The 14,726-nt window shown below is 45.6% G+C and overlaps 1 protein-coding gene across 2 annotated transcripts in view; it reads right to left on the bottom strand.

Moving 5' to 3' along the window:
- The window catches only part of ADGRG5 (adhesion G protein-coupled receptor G5), a 29,828-nt gene extending 26,856 nt beyond the window's left edge, over positions 1 to 2,972 (bottom strand). Inside the window, exons 1-2 of one of the 2 annotated variants that reach the window (XM_019497343.2) lie at positions 2,877 to 2,972; positions 1,628 to 1,736 (exon numbers count right to left, since the gene is read on the bottom strand). In XM_019497343.2, the coding sequence (XP_019352888.2) occupies positions 1,628 to 1,736; positions 2,877 to 2,940 (173 nt within the window). In that variant the 5' untranslated portion in view covers positions 2,941 to 2,972. The remainder of the gene's footprint in view (positions 1 to 1,627; positions 1,737 to 2,876) is intronic. The other variant, XM_019497344.2, reaches the window with a different exon arrangement.
- Between the last annotated feature and the right edge of the window lie 11,754 nt (positions 2,973 to 14,726).

The raw sequence follows: 14,726 nt of genomic DNA, 5'->3' as shown, positions 1-14,726 counted from the left end.
TGCAGTCAGGCTTCCCCCCTCTTCCCTGAGAGAGCTCCTTTTCAAACCCAAACCTGGCTAAGAAAAGTTTTTCCAACTATTTAAAATAAATAATAAAAGATATGAGATTTACACAAAGAACCTTGTCTACCCATGTCCTTAGACCAACATGACTACAACCTACACCTCCCACACATACATGCACACACACAGGTGTGCAGAAACGGGTGCATGCACTCTACTCTCACTCTCTGCACATGGACCCCCCCCCACACACCCATACATGCACAGACCCAAAGACAGACCCACACACACACAGAACCACACACACAGACACAAACAGCCCTCTGCCCTATCCCCCCACCCCTCAGCTTCCCAATGGCTCAGTCTCACTTCCTGCCCGGCCACTGTTACACTTATGTGCAGAGAGTTGCTGCCCAGCTGTCCCATGCAGCCAGGCAGATGCAGAGGTCCAGGCTGAGCTGGGCTGGGCTGGGCTGGGCTGGGCTGGGCTGGGCCAGGCCAGGCCAGGAACGCCGCGCCATGTCTCTGCAGGTAGGCGATGGCACTGGGAGGGGTAGCTGTGGTGGGGCTTGGGCTAAGATGAATTTGGGGGGGCTATAGCCCACAAAGGCATGGCATAGTGCAGTGTGGTGCTCCTGACCTGGCTGGCCTGGCCCGGCCCCAACTGCCTGCCTCTCCCCACCTCCCCAGTAGGGCACAGCTCACCCAGCCCGGCTTGGCCCCCTCCCCCCAAGATGCAGTGCCAGCTGGCCCATCCCCCTCCCCCAGGTGTGGCATGGCTCTCCTTCCCCCAGCCCCATTGGTGGAGAGGCCCTGCTTCCAGCTCCCAGGGAAGCGAATGTGAAAGCCACAGTTTTAAACTTGGTGCGAAAAATGGGCGCTGAGTTTAAACCTACAGCTTTCACTTCCCTGCTGATGAGGATCCCGGGGCCTGAATTGGTAGGAGCCCCTAGGCTTGTGACCAGCTTGCCGATTCATTAATCTGCTTACGCTAGGCCTTAGCTTCCCCATCTGTAAAATGGAAGGTAATAAAGCTAAACTACTTCAGAGGGGCATGAAGAGGGGGTAACAGACTTTGGATGTTGTGAGAGGCTGTTGGTAGAGCTGGGAATGAACAGCTCCCCTCAGACAAATGTCAACAGAAAAGAAAATTTAGCATGCTTTTTTATGTGATTTTCTTCATGCTGTCATTGCAAAACCGTACTTTTTTGCTTTAAAACTAAAAGAAAATTCTATTTGTTGATAAAACCCACACATTTTCTAACCAAACCCGAATAATTTCAGTGTCAGCTTCCATTTTATCGGAAGGCCATTTTTTACTGAAAACATTTACAAGGAAGTTTCTAACCAGTTCAGGCTGCTTGTGGTTTGTGGTTCTACTCAGGGTGACTGCCTATATCCTGGTCCCTTAGGTTTTCTGATGCATCTTCTCCTGAGCCTCAGACTCAAATTGCCCCCCTTGCTTCCCTGATCTTGTCTGTTCCTGATCCCTGGGTTGTGAAACCTCCAGGGTCAAGACCCGATAGCTTACGTCCCTTTGTACCCCTGACAGTGAAGGCATATTTGATCCCTCACTTGGTTCTCGTGCATGAACTGATAACACCACAGAGATGGCTCTACTCACTGTTTCAAGGCCTCTCCAACAGCTGCACACTTTTGCAGTTGGGCATCAGTTTGTTGCTGGGCAGTTTTCACCTCTGACTCATTTATTACTTTATGCAGTTGGGCCCCTTCTGTGGGAGGGGAAGGAAGCAATTCAAGTCAGGATATCACAGCAGCAGCCCTGACTCCATGCAGACAGTTTTGATGCTGCTGCCACCACATGGCAAAACCCAGACTTTGGCATATATATCAAAATAAAGGGGTATAGGTTTAGCAAATGCTCCCTTATTTCTGCTTGGCTTGATTAAGTGGTTTCTCCTTAAGCTGCTCCCACACCTCTGATCTGGGGTATAGGAGGCTTCCTTCCCCACTGAAGTCTTTTAATTGCTGTCCCTTGTTATTTAAGTTGTGCTTGGAGGAAATAGCCTACAGAAGAGGAAGAAAGAGTAACAAAAGAGGAAGAATGGCATTTAAAGAAATTACAGGAGACCCTGGGCCCAGCAAACTGCTTTCACTCTCACTGCAGTTTCACATCTACCTCCTGTTGCAGAGCGGGCTCCAGTTGTCCTTGCTTTGAGTTTTTGTAAGCAGTCCCTTTTTCTTTGTTGCCCTCTCATGATATTTGGCAGATGGGTACCTCCAGAGTATTGTCTGATGCCGTCACCCTCTTACTGTGTTTCTCTCTCTCCCTTGTCCCTTTTTGCTTCTCTGATATTTTCCCCTTAAATTTGATTGATTTCTATTTCCATATTCCACTGTGCTGTATGTTTATGCCTTTCTCTTTCCAGTGGTGGTAGCTGCCTAGCTGCCTGGGGGGCTGTCTCCCCATTCTCTGCTGCGCAGCAGGGTTCATAATTGGCTCTGGAAGACTGGACCAGTGCCTCTCTGAGCCATGGGAGCAGAGAACAGAGGGCTGGGTGGGCACTTTGCTTCCTACCATGGTTCTGTCCATACATCAGGGTGAGGGTCTCTTGAAAGAACAGGGGGGTAAGCCAGGTGGCTACAAAGAACAGGTCATGCCTTCAGCAGTTTTAGGAGCATGTATTCTCAGCTGGCATGGATGGGCCTCCCTTGCTGCTCTTCTCCATTCCCTCTCTGGTTTGTACCTTAAGCAACCAAATGTGTGATTCCAGTCACAGATACAGTTACTTTGATCAGCATGCCAGAGACTACTCCTGTTTGCTGCAATCACTGGTTGCAGGTGTCAGCATGGGCTTTTAGGTAAAACTATTCCCAGAGAAGTCAGAGCTTTAGGACAAAAGAATTGGTACCTGTGACTTGGAGAAGAGGGGCTCTGAGATGCAGTAGGAGGCAAATCAGTAGACAAGAGTCCATCCCAGTGATGCTCCAAATGCAGCACAGATCCTACAAGACACATCCAGGCTCTACTTAATTGATACATTACCATTGCTTTTAAACTTCAGAGACAGCCCAAGACAACAGGAAGTACAGCCATTGCCATATGCACTGAAAATAAATTAAACCAAATCCATTGAAGTCCCATGTTAGGACACTTTTAAAAGCATCTGATCAAGTGGGTGTGTCACAGCAGCCAGCATTTTAACAACAATTAGTGATTTAATGGGCCAAATGAGACATGTGGGAACACAGACTTGGAAGACACCTCCTGGAACAGTGAGTCCAGTCCAAGGCTGTGGCAGGCATTTCTAGCATATATGTCATTCACAGACTGGTCAAGTTCCATCTTAATGCTAGTTAGCTCGCGTCCTAGGATCTCCTTCCTCTCAAAAAAGTCTGCTTTCAGCAAGTGGATGTTCAACACAACCTGGCATTCAGTCTCTTTTACAATGTCTCTAAAGTACCTAAATCAGTAGTCACTCTTCAAAATGTAGGCCAGCATTTGCCCAGAGCTAAGTTAGTGTGTGTGGACTCAGGTAAAGAAGTGAGCATTGAGGAAGGTTTCAGTAAGGAGAGGGGAGCTGCCAGGCTGACCAAGGAAAGGAGCGAGTTATGAGAGCAGTGGGAGAAAAAGCTGATGGAGGCCTGGATGAGTGGAGGAGGGAAATATTTCTGGTCAGGCTGGTGATGACAGTGCAGGAGTGAGACAGAAGCAGGTGCAGCATCAGATTCAGTACTGTTCAGATCAAAAATTCAAATAGCACTGCAGTACTAGAGGTCATAGATAGCAAAGTTTACCAGTGGGGCTCCTGCAGCTGGGACTAGCAATCAGGTGTCTAAATTAGCAAATGTTGGTTTTGTGCTTCAGATAACTTGATTTTATGGTGCCAGACTTCAGTTCTTAGATTTAGTGCAGACTTCCTGTGTGTGACCGTGGCACACAGTTAACCTCCATGTGCCTTGATCCCTGGTTTGTATAATGGAGAGGTGACACGGCCTCTATCTGCCTTATTCATTATGGCTGTAAAATCTTTCAATCCCTTGCACCTGAAGGAAACTAAGTTCACCAAGAGCAACAAAATCTCTTTCCAGTTCCTCAGCTTTATTTATGCTGCAGGCTCTAAAATTGCCTTGTGCTTTTGCAGTACAGAGGTATAGGTTGTAGCCATGTTGTTCTAAGTACATAGGCAGACAAAGTTCTTTGGGTAAATCTGTTATCTTTTATTAGACCAACTCAAATAGTTGGAAAAATTCTTCTTTGCAAGCTTTCACATATAAATATCCTTCACCAGGCTGAGAAAGCATCTGCAGTTGGTGTGTGCTCTTCACTGACTGGCTCTTGCAATGCAGCACACATGTCACAAGCAGCCATCAAGAGTGCAGGTGTTTGGTGAACAGTTTGAATGTTAAAGTTTTCTCTGAGTTGGAAAAGTGCAGCTGCTATCCCAGTACAGTGTGCAGCTTTACTACACAAACCTACAAGAGGTAGGTCTGTTGGTAAGGTGGAAGAGACTCACAAGAATAAAAATAAGAAGAAACATGATTAAAAATCTCTGCTTGCTGTTCTGCTTCTTGGGTTAGCTGTTAATAAGGTTTATGTACAGAAAACAGTTTTTCTACACTTGTCTACTTTTACTGATGGTAGAAATGTGGTCTTATCACTGCATTCAGTGATGAATTTTTACATGTTGATTTTCACTATATCATTGCTGCTATAGGATGCTGGATCAATGCCCTAGAGGGTGAGACTTCTACAAAGCCAGGTTATAATTTGTTGGAACCCCAAACTAGGCTCCAGCAAAGAGAAGAACCTCTTCCTTTCTTCCTTTTCCAATACTTGTGCTGTGGAGGTGTGTGACACAGGTCTCACTCGCTCGCTTTTAAGTTACAGTGAACAATATAAAGTAAATAAGAAGAGGACTTATTTGCATATTTCCAGTGTCTGGTATGCAAATAAGCCTTCTTCTTATTTGCTTTACATTGCTTACCATAACTGGCCAGTGAGCAAATGAGAAGTGAGTCAAAATTGAAGAATAATTTTCATATATCTGGTAGCACTGAATCTAGTTTTCTAGGCCCAATGTTGCCAAGTCTGTTTATAATAAGTAGAATTTGGCTTGGGTTTTTTTAAAGTTGTTTTTTTGGGGGGGGGAGGGAGCTGTGGATTGAGGTTTTTCAGGCTTGTTTTATTTTGAAGTGGTTTATTTTGGGTGATAGGGTAGGGCTGGGGTTTCCTAGCAACACTGGCACAGTGGGGAACTGTTCCAGGGCTGGGCTGGGTTTACAGTGATGTTGGTGTGGTCTTGAGCTGGGCCAGAGCTGTGATCTGCAGCTTGGATGCCCTCAGTGCGGGCTACAAAGACTGGGGATTTGCTGCAAGGGTTTTGTCCCAAGCTGGGATATGCTTCAGCAGTTCAACATGGGAATATATCTGATGGCAACAGAGACCACTGAGGGTAGAGAGTATGAAGATGAACTTTTTAAATAATGTAAATACACATACATTTATTTTAATATTTTTATGTGTAATTTAATATTATATGCAGCAAAACTAGGACTACTAAAAAAATATGGAATTTGAACAAGTATCCCCATTCCCCTCTCTTTGAAATGGGTTGGGCTTGTTTCGGGGTTGTTTTTAAAGGCAGTGCCACTTTTTTTTCTTGTGAGACTTGGCAATATTGCCTGGGCCTCGCTGGCCTGTATGTTAATCTGCCTATGTGCTGTTTTTAACTTGCTGACAAATTTCTATGGCTACATCTACACATGTGTTTTACTGCAGAGTATACTAATTAACCACAGAATAAAGCCTCATTGTCTACACTGTCTACAGAGGCAGTACTATTTTATGGCGGAGTAATTTACTGTGATTTAAATACACATGTAGACGATGAGCACAGGTATAAATTGTACCCAGTCAGCCCAGCCAGGTCGGGGCCAGACTCCTGCTGCCTAGCTACAAGGCTCCACCTTTTCAGCATCCTGGTGGCCCAGCCAGGCCCCTCCACTGCCCAACAGCGCCACCTGGAGCCCTGGGCAGGGCAGGGCAGGGCAGGGCAGGAGTGACCCTGGCATAAACTGCTCTGCCCTGGCTCTAATTCCTGCTGTTGCATACATGGAGATGCTGCACCCAGGAGTTGTTTACTCTGGCTCAAACTGCTCCAGAGTTTATTGCTTTGAATTAATTGCATGTGTAGATGGATCCTATGTGTTAGTTCTGCCACCTGTAAAATACTGAAACTGCTCTGAAGGCCACAGATGAAAAGTGCTTTTGTAAAGGAAGGAAGCCTAATGGCCCAGTATGCTGGTGTGGGTAAGATACATAAAAGGTTGATGTGACCATCATCACATCTGGCCACATTTGACCCTGCAGCTTGAATGATCATCAGGGATCCTAGTTTTCTCTGTTTAAAAATCACAGATTCTCTGATTAAAAATCCGTGTTTTTCAGTGATTAAAATGAAACACCACTATATATACAGGTATCAGTTGAACACAATGTTTTATTGATATATTTACAATGTTAAATCAATTTGGAAGCCTACCAGTGCTTCAATCATTATAATAAAATACATTCTAAATACCTATATATTTTGGCATGATGGGGGGCGGGGGGGGGTTGTCATAGAAAATCAGAGTTCATCCTGCCCCTTTCGCTCACCAGGATGTAGTTCCAGATGCAGCTTTGTGGTGCTGAGCAGCCCTGATATGTTGGTGCCCTGCCCCTGCCTTGCCATTGCCCCTCAATCCTGACCCACAGCCCCTCCAGCCCTGTCAGTGCCCCTCACTCCCGACCCACAGCCCCCTCAGCCCTGCTTGGCACATGCCCCCCAGATTTATGTCCCCACCGTGGCACACATCGCTACAGCCAGCCCGGACCAGCTCCAGGCACTGCCACCTCCAGAGTTCAGTGGGTGGGACCCAGTACAAGAGGGAGTGCCACACTGTGCCACCATGGCCACCCAGGTGAGGTTCCCTCTGCCCACCTGGTAGCAGTAAGGGCACAATTCCATGCCACTGCTGCTGAACCTCACCTTGGTGGCCATGGCAGCACAGCACTCCCTCCCATACCAGGTCCTGCGTGCTGGGCGTGAAGGTGGCTCCTGCCCAGAGCTGGTCCGGCTTGGCTGCAACCCCATGCTCTGCTGTGGGCACAGAAATCTGGGGGGGACATGTGCCTCCCTGCTGTGTTACCTTGGGCCCCCATCCCTCCAACATGTTGCCTGTGCCCCCACACATGCAGGTGGCACCCCCTGCCCCCTGTGTCCAGCTCCCTAACTCCAAGCAGTCCCTTGCAGGCTAGAACTCTGCCAGCCTGCAAGGGGAAACCCATGGTTTCCTGGCTTTTCTTCTTTAAAGGGAAACATGTGATTTCCCCCTTTAAAGTGGAAATTCATCATTTTCTCCTTTAAATGAGAAATTCCTCATTTTTTTCTGTTAAAGGGAAAAATGCATGATTTTCCATAGCAAACAGAAAATTTGGATCCCTAATGATTGGGTACCCATTTGCAGCTGGATCAACTGTCAGAAGCCTTTGGCATGAGTCTAGAAGAGGTCTTGAACTCAGTCCCTTAGAGCTATAGAAAGATGAGTTAATAGCTCTGCCAGCATATCCCTGTTTTCTAACAGCTAAGGATTATTATCAAAGCTTCAAGTATTGCTGGGCTCTGGCATGCTGCTCTGCTAATGAACCTCAGTTATAGAGGGATCCATTCTAAACATTTCAGTCACTCGGGCTTTCTAATCTTTTTCTTCCTAATCAAGATGGATGCCCTGTGATCAAGCTAAACCTGAATTCTTCCCCTCACAGAGTAGCTCAACTAAGTCACTCTAATGGGACTAAACTAATGCACAATTTAAAAATAAATCAAAAATAATTTTTGCTGCTTATGATATAAGGTCCTTACGGCAGGAAATCACCAGGCCAGACACACCGACTGCCAGTGGACTTGTGGGCTGCCATTCTTGAAGTCACAGACATATATTTCAGACTAAATGCGTCTGATCTCAGATGCTCAGAAGTTTCAGGTCCCACTGGTACTTGGATGGGACACCACCTCAGAATCCTGGGTACAGGATATTTTTTGGAGAATCAAGCTATCAACAATATGTAACTCAATAAAGCCATGTGTAAAGCGCTGTGTCTCAGAAAGGAAAAAACAGTATTTGAAAGTGAGTTATGGGGATTATGTTGCAGAAGCGTACTCCATTATCACAGGAGGGAGGACAACACAGTAGATTTTAAACTATAGTAAAGGAGATTTAGTTCAAAACTCAAGGAAAGCTTCCTAATTATAAAAGCTGTAGAGCAATGGGATGAGCTGGTTAGGGAAGTTGTGGAATATCCTTCACTGCTCGTTTACAAAAGGCTGGAAAGGTATATGTCTGGGATAGTTTAGGAATAGTGAATCCTGCCTCTCTCCAGATGCTGAAGTAGACAACCACAAAAATCCCTTCAAACCCTATAATTCTACACAAACACATACAGTACATACACATTTCGTATTTCTTTTGAGCAAGAAAAGAAAGCTGCAGAATGCTAAATAATACAGTTAGTATCAGCTTTTCCTCATATCCTGATCTCCTGTTACACTAAAATGCAATTCTAGTATCCCCTCCCTTTAGTTGTTAACAAAGGGAGTGCAGCTGAGGCATCCTGAAATCCATTTGTGACACACCTGCTGCCCCCTGACACAAACATACTCATTACCCTGCAGGCAGAGAGCACACAAACTAACTTAAGTGGTACAAGACTGCATGAAAATGATGAAGGGAAAAAAATGTTCTGTTTAGTAAAGCAGAATAGGTGGGGTGGAGGGGGAATGCTAAGAAGAAAAAGAAACAACTGGACCAGCCCCTGAGGAGCTCAGGAGAAGTAAGGAACAGGACCCGCCATGGACAGTGCTTTGCAGTTGTGGGGTGACCTGCTGAGGACTGAGATGCTCAAATAACAGGCCCTTGGAGAAGGGCCAAGGAATGATCCAAAATATTGGATTGTGTGGTGCACTCAAGGCTTCCTTGGAACCAGAGGAGGTCAGAAGAAATGTCCACCTCCTGCGTGCAACAAATGAATTGTCCAGGTTGAAGCAGAATAGAAAGGAAATACATGACAAACCACAGAACAGATCTGAGCTGGGGAGGGTAGCAGGGAGTTGTGGTGGCATCTTAAAGTGGGAAGGAACACTGCAAAAATTCCCTAACTTCAATTAACTCTCTTGAGGAGGTAGGGTAGCTCCTGTTCTGTAAACTCACTCTGCAGTTTACCATGCACCCATTTCCTGTACTAGTTTTAGATCTGTGATTGCCATGAACCTGATCCTGACATACTCTACTGTCTGCAAAATCAGAATTGAGCCTGGACAGCCAGACTGTAGCACTTACTTGCTGATTTTTTGCAGGGTTGACAAGGTCTTCAAGTCGTTCTCAATTTTTGCTTTTGCCCTAGGTGCCTATGCTTGTCTTCTAGCTCCTGGCTCTGCACACGGTCCACTGCAGGATGCCTTGGTTTCCACAAGCAGCTTTCTGCCCTGAGCTGTGCCTGCAGGTTTTGCAGCACAGAAGGAAGTGTTCTTATGCAAAGTCAGAGAGTAAATCAAGAAGGGGAGGGAGGAGGGGGCAGGAGAGAACAAAATGATGAACTTGCTGAGTCCTCAGCTGATGCAGTTAGGGACAGTGCCACCAAAGTCAGTACAGCCATGCTGGGGTGTGTCACCTGAAGAGCTGGCCCTCAGTAAGGCCATTACTTGGTAAAGGAGCTTTTAATCATGGCTAAACAAATTCTTGCATGGGGGCTTGCACAAGTAGATTTCTACAGCAAGTAGATTTCTATAGCAAGTAGATTTCCACATCCTGTACTTTTCAGAGCTGTTTTCTGAGAAGCATTTCAGATCAAAACCACTTTTTCCCCCTTCTGAAAGTTGAAACACCAGGTGCATTCCTTAGTTCTGAAATGAACAGCACTGGTTGATGAGCCAGTGCAGTTATTTTCAACCCTCTTTTCTACATGCTTTCTTTTCTGTTTACTAGGTGAAGGAATAAGCAAGGTTGTCAGTGGGATAACCCTGGATACATGAGCTCAGATCCTGATTTAGAGAGCAAATAGTGAATATGGCTTTCTTCCTGAGTTTGAAAATACCACCATCCATTCAAGAGGAATGGCACTGAGCAACCATTTAAAAAAAATCCAACCTTTGTGCAAGGCCTATGGAATGTAACTCCAGGACTGTAGTTCCCACAAAACAGCCATTGACCTGTGGTGGCATGTTTGGAAGGCTCATCTCATCTGAGGAACCCAGCATGGGATGCTGAAAGATATGATCAAGGTTCATTGGCAGAGCTGTGTGAGGTGCTTGAATCAGGCTTGGAACAGCAAAAGGGGCTTCAAGGCAGGATTGAAGGGTGTTGGTAGAAAGGGGTTGGAGATCAGGGTATGACACTTACCCAGTACCTGCCCACACAAGTTCCTTGAGCTCAAGAACGAGTTTCAGCAGCTATCAGAAGACTGCTGAAACTCCCTGTTTAAAGGGTAAGTGTGAGAAGAACTTTCCTCTGCTGCCTGGGGCAATCCAGAGGCCAGTAACAGTAAAAAAAGAATGGGCTGGATGGGACTTTTTGGGTCAATGACTCCAGTCCCCTGATATCATGGATAGCATCATAGAATCACTTTCATAAACTTACCAAACTACCTGGGGTTTTGATGCCACTTCTCTTGTCGAAGTGGGGTGTGGTAACATATTTTTGCTGAAGGATGTCCCTCCTCTCTTCCCCCACATTGGGCCATGGAGTCAAAGGTGGCTAGATGTGATGCCTGCCACATCAATCCCTTGTGAGCTGTTGTCTTTAAGAGGTTGTTTATTTATTTATTTAGCATATGCTATTTCAGCATATTCTTTCAGCCATCTTTTGATGATGTCATCATCAGCGTGAAGAGCATGAAGGCCACCAGGTAGCATAGTAAATGGACACAAGTCAGTAATGTGGGACATGGTTTGAACTTGTCCACAGGAGTATGTGCTGTCACTGTAAAGACCCCATTGGTATAGGTTTGAGGCATAGTGACCCTGTCCAGTTCAAAAATGGTTGAGAAGTGCCCAATAATGGCATGGGCAGTTAAATCCTGGTTGACTGACTATAGGGTTAGAGATGATGTGGTGATTGATTGGTGCTTGTGCTGACCATTCTTCATGCCATCAAGTATGTAAGGCAAAATCAAAAGATTTTGAAAGGGTGGACATATTGGACGTCTTGAGGGGAGCTGAGCTATTGGTAGGTGGAATATGTCCTAGTGTACCGGCAGCATAGGATTATCATGAAGTCTGGCTACTAAGTTTACTTAAGTATTTGTGTAGTGGAAATAAGTGGGAGAAATGTTACTGAGGACTGGTAACCATGGGAGTGGGGTGGGATGCAATGCACCTAACGTAAGACGCATTGTAGCATGCAGTTAAGAGTCCACTAATTTGCTGTGCAATGAATGAGCCTGTTGGCTACAAATGTCCAACTCAGGATCCTTAAAATTCTAGTTTATTAGGCGGATTGAAACACTGTAATGAGTTAAATCATAAACCTTGGGGCTGATCCCCACACACATGCACACATGCACACACATACACACACACACAGTAGCAAGCTACAGAGTCAGGTATACCGATCCTACAAGCTCTGGAGTCTGCCATCGATGGCCAGTCAAGGCTTCTTTCAGCGTGGTGTTATCCTCCAGAAGTGGGTCGCTGGCTGGTCCTTCTGGTTGGACAGGTCTGGTCGAGTTGGAGATCAAGAGGGCGCCACTGAGGGTCACTTTTCACTGCCTTTTATCTGTCCCTGGCAGACTTTGGTGACTCCCCAGTTTTCAGGTTTGCCCAATCCAGGGGTCGTTGACCCTCGTGGGACTTCCCCCCCCTCGGTGGCTACTGAACAGCATCTGTCAGCCCCAGGGGTCGTCCACATGTATGTGCAGGTTTGGGAGTCCGTTGATGAATTTAGAATAGGGCTCTGGGAGTGGTCGATCTGGAGATATTCAGCCCAAAAGTTGGTCCCTAGCGTTGATTAACTCAGGCCAGGGCTTCTAGCCCTTGATCAGTGATGTTTAGAGATTTCCCGGTTGTTACGTTGTCTTCTGTTGAGTTCTTCCCTTGGTTGATCTGCAGCTTCCAGGTGTTAATTGCTGTCTGCTACTATGTTACACATTCAATCACTGATTCACTCGCTCTTTCAGGGGCCAACCTGATACAGGGAAGGGCAGTTTGATTCCTGCCCTTGTTAACATTGTTACAATGTATAATTTACTTATGAAACTAAACACATTCAGTTGAAAGTTGAAAGGTGAGGAGTATAAAATATAAGCTACAAATGCCATGGCACACAAATAGATAAAAATACCAAAATACAAGGGGAGATACAAAATGCACACATACAAATTTTAAAACACAATTCCTTATCTTAAAGTGAAAGAGAGAGGAAGGAAGAAAAGGTAGAAAAAGAGAAACATATCCAAAGAGGGGAGAGCAAATGCAGGCAAGAGGAAAAAGGGGGCTTTCTGCTACATTATTCCCCCCCTTGACATCGGCCTTACACAAGGGTGATGTCACTATATTGTTTGAACACCATTGTTCAGCTATATAGCCAGGAGGTGTGCCATCTTCAGCTGGTTTGAAGTTAAAACAAAACTTAAAAGATATTGAAAGAGAAAAGCCTTGGGGGGCGGAGAGAGAAAATAACATAACGAGGTTGATTTGAACAGTTACAGTGGTATAGTTGTCTCTTTGCTTATTAAAATATGACTTTGAATGCAGTTTTTTTTTTACACACATCTTGTTTTACTGATATTCTAAATAGCATTTAAATCCTTAAGAGAAGTACAGAGAAAAAACAAAAACAAAACAAAACAAAACCCAAAAAAGAAAGTACACATGACCCTTAATAAATATCCTTTTGCTAACCAAGTGGAATATAAAACCTTTTGAGAATTGCTGCTCTTGTTTCAAATATCAGAACAACTTTTCAGTCCAACCGGACAGAAGTGTTCTGGTCTGGGATCCACAAACAGGTTCAATTTTTAGAGGGGGTATTACCAATTACCCTTATTATATCTTTATGATATCATATGTATTTAAACTGTGACAACTTAAACCAAACAAACAAACACAAAACATATAACAAGACAACACAAACAGACAAGACAATTTTTGCCATGGCTGTGATGAGGAAGATGCTGCTGATGGTAGCGAAGCCTCGTGGTTTGTCGGTCACCTTTGACTACACCCTGGTTTCTGCAAAAGAAAACAAACACACACAAACCTGCCAAGGAAAACTCCTTGCAGTAGCTGATTATTCATATTTACAAAGTGCAATGCTGACGTGCAGTGGCAGTGCACACAGCATTTTCCATTCTTGGGGTGCTTTTCTTTTATACTGAAAAAGTGGAGCAGTTACCTACAGGAGGGTGGCCATCCTAAGTTAAGGATTTTTGGCCTTTTCCTGCCTCAACATCAAGGTGGGCACTGATCAACCCGTCCGATGCATATTGTCCAATGACTCAGAGCCGTTCCTTCCTGCTAGCCAAGAAGGGTGGCCGGCAGGATTAAAAGATTGGTGGCTCACTTTTTTTTTTTTTTCTTCTCTTCTCCAAGCTGGGTCACTGGGATGCTCTCATGACACCAGGAATCCTGTTAACAAGGCTAGATTCAGGGTTAGATCTATTCCACCCCCTTAAGCAGTTTCAGTTGGGACACATATACCCATTTTCCTGATTCCCCTTTATCAATTTGGACCACGGTTGGGCTTAATCGATTGATAATAGTGAAGGGTCCAATCCATTTGGACTCCAGGACATGTGCCTTTGGGGTGAGTCTAAGGTACATGACTGACTGTCCAATTTCCCAAAGCCTGGGAAGCTGTTCGAGCTGCCTGTCCATCCGCAGCCGAGCTTGCTGAATAGCTTCGTTAATTTGCAACTCCTGATGTCTCAAACGATATGGGAGCTCTTTCACCCATTCAATAATTTCTCAGGCTGTGGATTGTCCAGATTGTCTGGGTATGGGATAAGCCCGGTAGGTATTAGAGCCATCCGCTTGCCAAATAGGATCTGGTAGGGCTGGAGGCTGGCTCCCAAGCGGTTCCCACTCCGGAGAGCAGCTAAGATAAAAGGAAGCTTAAGATCCCAGTCTGTACCTGTTTGATTTACCACCTTCCTTAATGACTCCTTAATTGTCCTATTCATTCGCTCTACCTGCCCAGATGCCTGAGGGTGGTGAGGAATGTGCCACTGCTGCCTGATGCCTAAGGCTTGCAGCAGTTGTTTAACAACAGCCCCAGTGAAATGGGGACCTCGGTCTGAGTCTATGATTTTAGGAGCTCCAAACCGGCATATTGCCTCTGTCCAGAGTTTCTTTGCTGTGGCTTCAGCAGTGTGGGTGCGCGTAGGAAATGCCTCCACCTACCCGCTGAAGGAGTCTATAACCACTAGCAAGTACTGGTTTCCTCGTGCTGTGCGGGGGAGCTTGTCAATGTAATCCATTTGGATCCTTTGCCACGGACCAGTAACTTTCGATGGAAAAGGAGTCCGGGGTCTTTTGGTTTTGCTCCCTCCCCTGCACAGTGCAAGCACTTCTGCACCCACACCTTCACATCTTTGGACATCCCTGGCCAGTAGGCAATTTCTTGCACCCTAGCTGTTGTGGCTTCAGATGCCTCGTGCCTGAGGCTGTGACAAGCAGTTATGATTTCCTCTCTATACTCTGGAGGTGGTACCCATCTAACTTCTC

This window comes from Alligator mississippiensis, chromosome 10 (genome assembly GCF_030867095.1).
Source record: "Alligator mississippiensis isolate rAllMis1 chromosome 10, rAllMis1, whole genome shotgun sequence".
Taxonomy (NCBI): domain Eukaryota; kingdom Metazoa; phylum Chordata; order Crocodylia; family Alligatoridae; genus Alligator; species Alligator mississippiensis.
Note: the sequence above shows the minus strand (reverse complement) of the source record. Positions and strands in the feature narration are given on the sequence as shown.